Below are 13,836 nucleotides of genomic sequence, written 5' to 3' on the forward strand. Positions count from 1 at the left end.
ACAGTGTATTTTCCCTTGCTGCAAAATTTGAAACCGATATCTTAAGTGTTTTTTACAGAATAAACTATACCTGACAAGCAAATTATTAACACTAGGTTTCACCAGAGAGTGAGTCAGAGATAGTCCGTGGAAAAGTGTTAAGGTGGGGAAAGAGCAGGTATTCCAAACACGACAGGAAGACACAACCTACATGAACTAAGCAATGATAATGGAGTGAGGTTCAGTGTTGCCAACACTGGAATAGGATTACCCACTAAATTGCTGCTTGAAAACCACCACAAACCAATAGCTAACCACCTCCACCCACTACCTCCCTACCTTTCCGTACTTATGCTCGTCTGAGTTATGAAAATACCCCATCAAAAGGAAAATTAGGTATATTCTTTTAGTTCAAACGTTAAAGTATTCAAAATATATTTCAAGATAAACTTACCTCATAGTCAGTGACCACTGATGTCTTTTCTTAACACTTTTATAGAATGCACAGAGGAAGATGTTTGCTTTTTCACAGCCCCCATTTTTTTTTTTACTTCATTTGGTAGCTCATAAGTCCGAATTGTTAGTTTGATGAAAGCAAATTTATCTTTCGGGTCTCATTCTATTTTTGGCTTTAGTTTTAATAATGTTCTACAGATTAAAAATTTTTCTCCAATTCCACAAGTGGTCCTGGCAATAATAGAGGTGGCAGTGTAAATGTTGCCAGCTACTGAAATGGATTGGTGTCACTTGCATCGCAGAATTTCAACAATTTACACCAGAAATAAAATAAATAAATTAGCGTTGTCCAGGGCTTGAGACCATTTTACAAAAGACACGTTTATTCAACTGATAAATTCATCGTTGCGCTGGTGTCAAAGTTACATGATTCAAGAAGAGGAATCAATGACTCTATACCAACCTTAAGTTAAGTGCATTTGACACTTGAAGAAGTGACACATTACTAAAAAAATAGAAAGAAAGAAAGAAAGAAAGAAAGAAAGAAAGAAAGAAAGTCGCACAGAAGCGCCCTGCATCAAGGCTCCACCTACAGTTCAGATTTTCCTCGGCTCGCCTTCTAATGGCATCACGACTGTAAAAGTCAAGAGCTTAAAATTTAACTATTGCATTATTATACTCTCTATTACTATTGCATAAAAGTTAATTGAAAAATCACCAAAATATGCACTGACATAAGTATGAAAAGACTACATTTCCCACTGCGAGTTAAAATGTATCCACTAACAAAGAGCAAAAAAAAAAAAACCCTAGATTTAGTGGGAAAATGACCACGTTGGCAACACTAGTGAGGTTCATTAGCTTCACCTCTTCAGCAGGTCTGTTCATCCCCACCACCAACATCCAGCATAAAGGCATACATAAAGGGACATGGATATCACCAGGTGGGAGAACAATAAATCCGCCATATGCCGGGCTGAGAGGCTCAGACGGTTGAGGCGCTGGCCTTCTGACTCCAACTTGGCAGGTTCGGTCCTGGCTCAGTCCGGTAGTATTTGAAGGGGCTCAAATACGTCAGCCTCGTGTTAGTAGATTTACAGGCACGTAAAAGAACTCCTGCGGGAGTAAATTCCGGCACTTCAGCGTCTCCGAAAACCGTAAAAGAGTGGTTAGTGTGACATAAAGCAAATAACATTATTAAATCTGCCATAGATGTAAGAACTAAGAGCCATATGTCCGATGCAAAGATTGGACACAGGACACTTACAAGTACAGCGTAAAGGAAAGACCGATTCTAACTTGAAGAAGGTTGTGAGATACCATGCTGAAAGACTCAAAAATGAAGCAATAACGACAGAATATCAACTGCAAATTAATAACAGCTTCAATGCACTCATGGACCCTGAACAAATACAGGGAAACATCCATAACACAGTGATTAACTCAGCAAAGCACACAATCATGAGGGACTTGCTAAGCAAGATCTGGTTTGGAAAGGAATGTGCAGCTGCCTTGGAACGGAGACAGAAAGCCAGGAACAAGTGGCCGAAGGAGTGAAGAGCATGATTTAAAGAGATTCGAAGAACTAGCCAAGCAACACTGAGGAGAGCAAGGAGGAAGTTTCTTAGTGACATCGTTGAGGCAGTAGCAGATTTCAGGGGGGAGAGGAATAAGACCACAGAAATGTTCCAAAAGGTGAAGTGCTTTAGCAAAGGATACCAAGTCAAACAGACTCTAATGATGCAATCTTGACCAATGATAGTGACATCGCTGAGAGATGGAAGGAATACTTTGATTAACTCCTCAAATATAATAAACCTGAAATACTGTTCAAGTTGAGTCAGGTTAGACCACCCCACCATGGACAAGATCAAAACCCGAATCAAACAGCTTAAGAAGAACAGGAGCCCAGTTAAAACAGAATACGTGACAAACTGAAATGTGTAAACTACAGAAGAACTGCCCCGCGTAATGTCTGCTACAAGATCCTGGCAAACTCCCCGATAGATATAATTCAACCTTTGGCAGAATCAGTAATAGGTAAACAACAGTACTAAGGAGGACGTCTTCGTTCTCCAACAGATCACCGAAAAACTGAGAGAATATGGTAAAGAACTGCACATGCTATACTTAAGTGAAGATGGGAAATACAGTAGAGTAACACTGGGCTATGAAATTGTGACGGGTCTCAGACAATCTTCAATTCTACCCTTGAGAAAATCATTTGTGAGATTTCCCAAGAGAACTTCAAAGGGAATAAACCAGCCTGTGCAGATGGTATCGGTTTACTTACCAGCTTGAAGGAGGAATTGAAAGAAATTACCAGAGAACTGTAGATTCAGGCTCCATAAACAAAGGTAAAATGGATTACCTCATTGTGACTCGAGGATAAAGTCAGGTAGCTCAACAGCTACAGTCGCTGCAGATGGGAGGTCGGTCCTACAGGAAAGTCCAGAAATTCAAATACCTAGGAGAGTTTTTTTACAGGGACTCTGTCATGAGAGACAAAAATCAACGCCAGGATCTAGGCAGGAAACAGATCTTTCTACAGCCTAACACAACTACTCCACTTCGAACGTCTCTCAAAACAGTTCCATATTCGGCTGTATATAACCCTGATCCAGCCCACTGTACTCGTACTATATGGTCGTGTTAGGACCACTCTTAAACTGAATATGCAACAAGTCACATGTTGTGCAAGTATCATGTCTAGGCCGGTGGAACCTCAAATCAGCAAAGTGCTTTCTAAAAACTTGTGAAAAGTTAAGGTTCTTTTCAAGAAAATATCTCCAAAGTTTATATCTACTTAGTTCTGGACACAGATACTGTTTATATATGTTCTTTGCCCTGGTATAAACACGCTATATACAGTATTACAAAACTAGATCGACCACCAAAGAAATCGACGAAGACGAAGAAGAACTCTGAAGAATTGTGGCAATAGAAAAAAGAAAAACAGATATCAGTTTCTCAAAAAATCAGGAAACTTACCTCTCTAGCTCCTAGACATTTTCCTAGGGCTTGACTGTTGTTCTTCCTTGTGTAGGGCAGTCCCGCACTTTTCAACTATTTTTTACTCCCTGCCCCTCCCAACGTTTCCTTCTCCTTCATCATCTTTTCTTCCTTATTTAACCCATTCACTGCCAAACCCATATATATATATGTTACTGAACGCCGTGCCTCGTCCACCAAACCCGTATAAATACGTTTTGGTGCAGTGTGTACTTCTCCGATCTCAAAAATGAATTACATAAAATCAGCTTCATGGTCCGTATCGCACTTCAATAGATTCACAATGACCATTAAAAATTCCCTTAAGCAATTATTGTATCGACTAGGTGGAAAATAAATAAATACTTAATTGTGAATCCTCAAAAATGAACGCGATATAGTGTCATGCTTTGAGATTCCATGGAATTCCTCAAAGAAGTTCTGTACAGCAGATATACCACTCCATTTTGTGTGTTTTGAAAGCAATCTGGAGTTATTTCAGCTTCGTTGGAGATGAAAATCTTTCCCGCTAACGTGTAGCCACCATGGCGTCGAAGTATACATACATCTCTTGTTGACGAAGAAATTGAATGTTTTCTCATAAATAATGATTCTGGAGACCTGTCTTTCGATAATGAAGATTGAGAATATCTATGTGGCGATACTGAATTACAAGAAAGTGCAAGACGAAGTAGTAATGATGGATCTCATGCGGAATTTTCACCCCTTCCTCAGATGAATTATTTTCTCCCCAAAAGATCACTAAGTCACATACCACCTCCATCCGTGAGAAGAGAACAAGCACTTATCAAGGTGTACAATAATATGTGCAACAATTCTTCTCTTCCTGTACATCTTGACCTCCCTGTTATTAACAGGAAGATACTTCGCTCTCGCCACCCTCCATTGAATACTGCAAGGAAGCTTGCTGAAGGTAATTTCAACATGACTGACAGCTGGAAGCAATTATGGAAGACCTCTGCAACACCAGAACAGCAAGCTATGCCATGCATCACATCTAAGCCACCAGGTTTTGAGCTCGCCAGAAAACTTTGGTGTACTCTAAACCGAATCAGAACTAATTGTGGTAGATGTGCAGACTCCCTTTATAAATGGAAGAAAATTCCACCTCCCGAGTGTAGTTGTGGTGCTGAAAGACAAACTGTTCAGCATATTATCCAAGAATACCCTCTATCAGCCTTTTCAGGAGATCCAGTCGAGTTCCTGATGGCTACTCAAAACGGTTTAAATTATATTAGAAATACCAATCTGACATTGTGATTTAATGTGTTCAGACGTGAAAATAATTTTAAAATACTTTTATTGTGATGTGATTTTAAACCATATGATAAATAAATAAATTCCCCAAATGTAAATGATTTTGATATTACCAGTTCTTGGATCAACAATTTAATATTATATTTCAGTAATAGTATCACCGAGCGGAGCAGCCGCGCATATTACCATGATAACGTACGGCTATGGAGACAAGCTCTGCACTCGGCAGGCGAGTGGGATCGAACCTCACTGTCAGCTGTCCGGAGGATGTCTTTTTTTTGTGTGTCTTCCCTTTTTTACTCCCACGCAAATGTCGGGACGGTTCCTATTCATAAACTAGAGCCGATTCCTTCCACTTCCTTACCTAGTTTCATTCACCATCATTCATTTCATATTTATTATCTTCTCAACTGAGGTTTGCATCAGTAAGGGCATCCGGCCGTAAAAATATAGTATAAAATATAATCTCACTAATAACGATGATGATAATAATAATTATAATAATAATAATAATACAAAATGAAGACAAAATCTAACCTGCAACAGCTGAATGAAAACACAGTAAAATTTATCGGGTGGCTTATCATGTCTGTAATTACACACCATTGTTGGGAGATAATGCTGATAACACCTCGTGAGCGCATTTGTAACAACTTGAAGTGCGCTTGACAGATAGTGTGTAATACATAGATCATAATTTAACCAATAACAAGTAACTTCACATTGTGGATCATAGCTAGTTATTTACTTTGCAGCTACAATTAGGGATTAGAATAATTTACCAAGAGTGATGTTCAATTAATTTCCATCACCTTTTAAATTGCTTAAGGAAAGACTAGATAACCCACTGATACGGAATCTGCCACCTGGGCAACAGCCCTAAATGCAGACCAGTTGTACACGTAATAAAACCAAGGATACTGCATTCTAAAATGCAAGTTGTCCTCAAAATATCCACCACGCACCTGGAATGCGCGCTGAACATGCCATGTCAATGACTGCTGGACACATTCAAACACTCCAGGCATAGCACATACTTGTTCCACACGCTGGCTTGTCCATAATGACATACCTGAATCCGAACTCAATCCTAAATACAGAGGGGTCCAGAAAAATGCAGACACTCTTTGATTGTCAATATTAATGGAACAAAATGGCATACCATTACAATTTTTGCACAGGGGGAAGGTTATTTTATGTGTTCAAAGTGATTCCCGTTACCAGCCAAACAACGTCAATGCTGCTGAACTGCTGACAGAACTACGGTTGTCAGTACCTTGTTCAGTGTAGCTGGCTTTTGTCGATAAACTTAGTTTTTTAAGGACCCCCACAGGTAGAAGTCAAGAAGTGTAAGGTTTGGAGACTATGGTGGGTACTCAACAACTTCTATTCAACCTATCCATCATCCATGTAGATTTTCATCCCGGCTTCGACATCTCTGCGGTAGTGAGACGGAGCGCCATATTATTGTGGGTAAATCTTTCATTTCCAAACACCTCTCGGCTGGCAGGTAAAATCAATGTTTGCAGCATATGAAGGTACACCTCCCCAGTTACGGTACCTCCAAAGAAGAATGGGCTAATCAAACCGTGCGATGACAGACCACACCACACATTAACATATTTGTCCACGTGACCGTGAGGATTTTCAGGAGTCCAGTACATGCAGTTGTGGCAGTTTACAGTACTGTTCAGTTTGAACTATGGCTTGTCAGACCAGATAACCATCCGTGCAAACCGTTCATCCTCACGAAGCATGCCCTCAAACCATTCGCAGTACTTCATCCTTCAATCTGGGCCGTCCTCGTTGATATTGTGCAGCGAGCTTGGAACGTACACTTCTCACTTCGCAGCCTTCAGAATTTGTCGTACGGTTGATCAGCTTACCCCACTTTCATGTGCACCCTGGTGCCAAGTGACCTAGTAAAATGTTGCAACACAACAGTGCTGGAAGCTGGACTCAATGTTTTCGGTCGGCTAGACCTTTTCCTATGCACATTCTCAACAGTACCATCGGCTTCAAATTATCCTGAATACAATAAATTGTTGTACGTGTTGGTGGCTGAGTTCCATACACATTACGCCATTGCCGTTGTACCTCCATCATGTTTTCGTACTTTCAGTACCACTTCAATACGGCCTTGCATTGCTCAAAGAACGATCTTGCTTCGTTCATTTTTGCACTGTCATCTGCTGGAAAACGCGCGCCAAGATTGTCACGCCATTCATGTGACCTTCATCGCTCGTTGAGAAAACAATGGACTACGCTACCATGCAAGAATTGCAATGATATATCATTTTGTTCCACAGATATTAACTATCAAAGAGTGTCTACATTTTTCTGGACCCCTCTGTACAAACTATCCCCACATTCCAGCTAACAACTACACCAGCTGTAGCTCATAAATGACTGACTGTAGGGCACATGTTCATTGGGACTCTTATTTTAGGGTATATTATCCATCCCCACATTACTTCACACATGAATTTGAGAACAACCCATTCGTATATTACAAAATTACATCAACCATCAAAAAGTGAATATTATATAAGACACTTACAGACTGAAAAAGAGCCCGTTAACTTATCTACTAATACAGACAAAAAACACTTACTTTATGCGCTTTACACACACTGCACTGCCAATCCTCCTCAGGAATATTCGACATGGGAGGATCAACGCAATCCAAGTGGAAAACTGCAGGACACGAATCGCAGCACAGCAGATCTCCGAGTCGATGACATATCCGACAATGGTCGTCATAGTGGATATTTCCTGCAAATCATGAGGATAAATTATCATCAAACGTACAGAAAAATCTAACTCGGCAAATGACAAAACGTAAATGATAATACACCCAAAAATTGGAAAGAAGAACAGGGCTGGGCAGAATGTGACTCTGCCAATGAAGGCTTTTATGGCCGCAGATCGAAAAATTACAGCAATAGTACCAGCATTTGCGCTGTTAGGCCGTGTGTCTGTGTGTGCGTGTGTGCGCACTACATGTGGGCTCATCAGATGAACTGGCACGCCTTTCCAAGGTGCTTCTTGGCAGTGGCAGACTGACTGCACAATCTCACTGTGTTAACAAATAAAGACTGCTAACCTGCTAAAGGAGCAGTGAATATAAAAATATCATAATACAAGAAGTGCTGTACGACTGTCTGATGTGAATCCCCCATAAAGCAACTGTGCTATAGAGATGTACTTCTATGTTTGACCTCCAGTGGAAGTTATAATTTCCTCACTCTCCTTTTTTCTGACGAGTTGGAGTCTGACAGTTAAGAGGCAAAGCACACAACTACAGAAAATACACAAACATACCCAAACAATGTTGCCAATAATAGGCAGTGCCACGCCCCTTTCACTGACTCTCGCTGTTTTGAAAGTTATGTTTCATTCTATAAGGCTTTATTATATTATCATAACACACAATATAATGAAAAAATACTTCTAAGTTTAAAGGGAGAATAATATCTTTACTGATTTTAAGGTTACTTAAGATAACATTTTACATATGCTCGTATCTTTACCATATAACTTTTGTTCATTGTAAGGCTGAAGATGTCAACAACAAGAGGGACAAAATATGTTCCTTTATTTTAAAGTATAAACACTAAGTATTGTAAAATCATAAAACTATGGATGACCATTTCCTCATACTCCATTCGGCTCACTTAGAAGGATATGTGTTATATTGAGTTAAAATCATTTTATTAAAATACACAAATGTCAGACAGTTATTTTGAACATATCATAAGCTAAGAACTTCATGTTTTATCCGTACTGACATGCAATCAGAACAGGTATCAGGATATTAAACTTTCAATACACTATAAGTAAAATGACAAAAGAGATTTTAGATCATTTCACTACAGTATTTAAAGGACCAGTTTCAACCCAACCAGAGGTCATCCTCAGCCTTATAATTCTAAACATTGGTAAGTTATACAATGTATGTACAATCATTGAAATCCCTTAGTGTACACAGTATCACAAGACATAAAACACACATTAAAATATATAACGGCATTTAAAATACCAGATGTGAAATTCAAATAAAAGTTTTGGTAAACTGACCACTTTTGCAATTTACAAACTTCATCATACTGATCTGTATTGATACAGGTTAATTAAGAACTAGTATTAGGTTTAATGGTCCACCCAATCAACACACTTCACTTTACAAGTGAGAACACATTCCACGTTAAATTATGTTATACATTCTTTGGTACATGTTTCGTCTAATTTAAGACTTCTTCAGCCATAGCGTCTCATAACTAGTTAAGATAAATAATTATTACTGTCTAATAATGACCACTTGTAAACAACTTCTGTTGGACTGGAAGTCTGAAGTGTGTCACTCAGTTCACATTTATTCCTCGTGTGTTATAAAACCGCTGATGACCTCTAATTAACCACATAACTTCGGCCAACATTTCTAAACATTGTTTAAGATAAAGTTTTAACTTTGTGTAAACTGGTACCATGAACAAATGCGACACACCAACACAAATATCAGCAAACTACAAGCAGTAGAAATGAAGTTCTTAAGAACTACGATTCAGAAAACAAAAAGGGACAAAATAAGAAATGAGAGGATGGGCAAGTTGGCCATGCGGTTAGGGCTGCGCAGCTGTGAGCTTGCATCCAGGAGATAACGGGTTCGAACCCCACTGTCGGCAAATTTGAAGATGATTTTCCATGGTTTCCCATTTTTACATCAGGAAAATGTTCGGGATGTGGCCACGGCCACTTCCTTCCCACTCCTAGGCCTTTCCTATCCCATCACCACCAGTGCGACTTAAAGCAAATTGAAAAAAAAAAAAAAAAAAAAAAAGGGGGCACTCATTGTTCTACAGCAGGGTGCAAGTGGAATAACTGCGAGATATTTTTATGTTATTATACCAGTTATCGGAGAGTTTTCTTCATGAATTATGAAGATAATGACTAATCTTTCAGTCTGAAATGCAAAAATTTTACGAATATATCAATGTTTTTCGTGAACATGTATTCCTATAATTATTTCCTATTCCTATTTACTCCTTGGCCAAATGTCCATTGGCAATTTTGCATTGTTGACAATGAATGTTGTCAATTTATAAAATGCAAATATGCTAAATTTTATGCCAAATTTATTGGGTTAAGCGTCAAGTATCAGCTAAGAGAAGTAGGTACGGATACAAGGAGTTGGAAGGATTTGGTGTGCCCTGCTGATAAGGTAAGCATAGGCGTGGTGTGAAAATGGAAAGCACAAAAAACCATTAATGGGTTCCCCGATAGTAGGACTCAAATCCATTATCTCCTAATCCTGAGCTTGCGAGTTAGCTAACCCAGCACGCCAAAGCGCATGGGCTAAACTGGTTGGACAAATACTCACATACTGCTAATAAAAGGAGATAGGACTAACAAAAGAATAAAAACTATTATTTGGAAACCAAGTAGGCCCTATGCCAGGATTTGCTGTGAAGCCGCATCAGTGTGCTAGCATAGCCACCTCCTTACCCAATTTCATCCACCATCATTAACTTAATCTTCTTTAGTTCCTCAAATGACGATGGCGTCAGGAGGCGCATGCAGCCAATAATTTCGTCTCGCCTCATCCCCGACTCCATATCAGAGATAGTCGTTCATACTTCCATAACATGGAGAGTTAGTCACCAAATTTGGTGTTAGTCTCGGCGCTACAAATAGAATTATTATTCCTTGGCACAACAAACTGATTCAACTTCACTGAAAAAAAAAGGAAAACTGTGGCAAGGGGAAAAAAAAAAAGAAAACGATGCCAACTGAAGAACGCTTTGTCCTCAGGGGAAGCAAATCAAACCTCATGCTCACTGCTGTGGATTTGGCTTGCAAACTTGGGGGGGGGGACTGAATTTGCATGTTTCTAATGTCCGTCATAGATTTCTGGCAGCTGGAAAGAAAGCCAGCAAACCTGTAAAGAAATACCTTCTAACAGGAACAATGTGCAGGAAACACCGTGGACACGCAGATGTCAGGTTTGGACAATGGAACACTGGAAGAAAGGTCTTTTATCTGATTGCAGTCACTCTGAAGTACAGGAGTTGACTATGTACGCCGAGCAAAGAATAAGCCAACAACTTCAACAAATTTGCAATCGACCATAAAAAAAATATTTAAAAAACTTGTGAAGATGTTTTGGGGGTGTTTCTTGCAAGGACCGGGGCCCTTCGCATAATTCGATGGGATGATGAAATCTGACTAGTGTATCCAAATACTGGCCCGACTCTCTGGTGTACTATTACAACTAATGAAAATCATTTTCTCCGTATTGAAAGAATCTTAATTTATAATAATAGAAGAAATTTATTTTAAATCAACCTATTCAATACCATGGTGTACTATCAAAAAGTATGGAAGGGTCCACGAATACCTAATCAATGGTATTGAAGAGGTGGACCCTTCTCTACCCTTTGATAGTGATTGTCAATACGGACCACAATGAAATTCATAACCTATGATCTGTGGTGTACTGGTTAGTGTGAGTCGTGGCCACCTCCAGAGGCCTGGGTTTGATACCCAGCTCTGGCACGAAATTTGAAAAGTGCTACAAGGGCTGAAACGAGGCACACTCAGCCTGAAGGGGGTTCGATTCCCACCTCAGCCAGCCTTGAAGTGGTTTATCGTGGTTTCCCATTTCTCCTACAGGCAAATGCCAGGATGGTACCTAACTTAAGGCCACGGCTGCTTCCTTCCACTTCCTTGTCTATCCCTTCAAATCTTCCCACCCCCCCACGAGACCCCTGTTCAGCATAGCAAACAAGGTCGCCTGGGCAAGGTACTGGTCCTCCTTCCCAGTTGTATTCCCCGACCTAAAGCCTCACGCTCCAAGACCCTGAACTTGAAGCACTAGAGGTGGGATCCATCCCTGAATCCGAGGGAAAAACCAACCCAGGACGGTAAACAGTTTAAGAAAGAAAGAAAATATCCATATAGGGCCTACTGAAAAGGAGAGTTAGTGGTGAGCTGCAGAAGAGGTTTCCAGATGGTGATGGAATTTTTCAGCAGGGTTTGTCTCCTTGCCATACTTCAAAAAAAATGAAGAAATTCTTCAGTAACTTATGAGTCGCCAGGGAACTCCCCTGACATAAATCAATAGAAAACGTGTAGGCTATCTGCAAACGGAGACTTGCACAGTGTTTGTACTCTGCGCTACAGCAGCTGCAGTATGAGAGACGCGCATGGTTCCTGACCTTGCAAGCAGCCTGCACGTGTTCGACTTGGCAAGTGAGTTGCCAGTCTGAATCTCATCTCAAATACTGGTCCGCCTCTGTGGTGTACTGGTTAGTGTGTTTCGCTGCCACCTCCAGACTGCCATGAAATTTGAAAAGTGGTACAAGGCCTGAAACAAGGTCCACACAGCCAGTGAGGCAGTTATCATTGCAACACCGTATTTTTGTAAGCAAAAGTCCTGGTTTCGTCTTAATGGTAATGTGAACAGGCATAACTCTTGCTATTGGTGTGCAGAAAATCCTAATGATGTTTATGAAGTCCATAATTATGATAGGAAGATTGGTGTTTTGTGTGCTGTTAGTACAAGACAAATAATTGGGCCTAATTTTTTCGAGATGACAGTAAATACAGAGAGGTAGCAAGATGACATTCTGACACGGTTCTTCCATCAGTTAATGGAAGAAGAAATATTGTGTGGGTGGTTTCAACAACATTCAGCCCCTGCGCATTCAGAAGAAGATTCCTTTCTTATAACCTTGGAAGTGTTTGCAGACAAAGTGGTCTATTCCCCCTCGTTCTCCAGATCTAACAGAAGATGTTGCTTAGGGGTGTACATTTATCTCTCTACCACAGATTTTTACTTGTCAGGTAAACTGAAAGAAAAAGTGTATCAAACATATCCTTACACATTGGAGGAACTGTAAGAAAATATTACAAATGAAATCAGAAATATTACAGTGGCAGAACTCACTTGCATCAGCCAGAATGTGGTTACCAGCAACAATGCCTGTATAACCCAGGAAGGACGACACTTCCAGCATCTTTTACAAGGTAAGATTTCATATAAGATTGTGTATCTTATTTGAGTTTTAAAAGTTAATTTCTTTTCTATTATAAGAAGGCTATATTTAAATAGACAGTAGAGTCTCATTAATCCGAACTAATTGGGACCGGAGACTGTTCGAATTTACAAAACATTCGGATTAACCGGAAAAGATTTTCTGATAATAATGTTATTGTTTATACGTCCCGCTAACTACTTTTACGGTTTCCGGAGACGCCTAGGTACCAGGATTTTCTCCCGCAGGAGTTCTTTTACGTGCCAGTAAATCTAGTTACACGAGGCTGATGTATTTGAGCACCTTCAAATACCACCGGACTGAGCCAGGATCGAACCTGTCAAGTTAGATTCAACCATCTGAGGAAAATAGTTTCTACAATACAGTATAGTACATACTGTGATTAGAAATGTCCATTCTTTAGCAGTTACATTAATAAAATACTGTATAAAATTACAGTAGGGTAGTTAAGAATCCGTACAGGAGAAAACGACAATGAAAATTACATTAGCGAGTGGATGGAAGCTGACTGTCATCAATTACAAACAGGCCAAGAAATTGTAGCTGCGGTGGAGAAAGAATCTGGAGTTGATAAGGAACAGAGTGACGACGAAGAAGACCACAATGAACAACTAGTGTCACATTCGGATGCCGTGGCCAAGTTAGAACTTGTTGTACGTAACGTCGAGCAACACTCTGCTGCTACGCCCACTGATGTGATGTTTATGAGACGCTGGTTCAACACTGCATCTTCGACAAAATAAACTACCAGACTTTTAAAAGATAAACGACCAATGATTGATGGTTTATGATGTGTAATTATGTTTACATTAAGTTATTCTAGTAAAATATGACTAATAAAATACAAGTAAATCCTCATTCTATAATATGTACTTTCATTTCAATAAGGAGAATATTTTTAAAAATGTATATTTCAGTTCGGATTAACCGGACTTTCGAATTAATGGGACTCTAGTGTATTCTAAATATTTGCCACTGTAAAGCACAAATTTTTGTCACAGATTTCCACTAAAATACCCACTAGGCAGTGGGTGAAAAACATGGAGATAAGTGGTATCCCAAGCAGCCAGGTACT

The 13,836-nt window shown here is 39.7% G+C and overlaps 1 protein-coding gene across 6 annotated transcripts in view; it reads right to left on the reverse strand.

The window, feature by feature from the left end:
- The window catches only part of E(bx) (nucleosome-remodeling factor subunit NURF301 E(bx)), a 464,290-nt gene that overhangs the window by 419,145 nt on the left and 31,309 nt on the right, over positions 1 to 13,836 (reverse strand). For 5 of the 6 annotated variants that reach the window (XM_068230140.1, XM_068230142.1, XM_068230143.1 and 2 more), the window contains exon 2: positions 7,319 to 7,479. In XM_068230140.1, coding sequence (XP_068086241.1) covers positions 7,319 to 7,479 — 161 coding nt within the window. Of the gene's footprint in view, positions 1 to 7,318; positions 7,480 to 13,836 lie in introns of those variants that run through there. The other variant, XM_068230144.1, reaches the window with a different exon arrangement.

Source organism: Anabrus simplex, chromosome 13 (assembly GCF_040414725.1).
Source record: "Anabrus simplex isolate iqAnaSimp1 chromosome 13, ASM4041472v1, whole genome shotgun sequence".
NCBI classification, from domain to species: domain Eukaryota; kingdom Metazoa; phylum Arthropoda; class Insecta; order Orthoptera; family Tettigoniidae; genus Anabrus; species Anabrus simplex.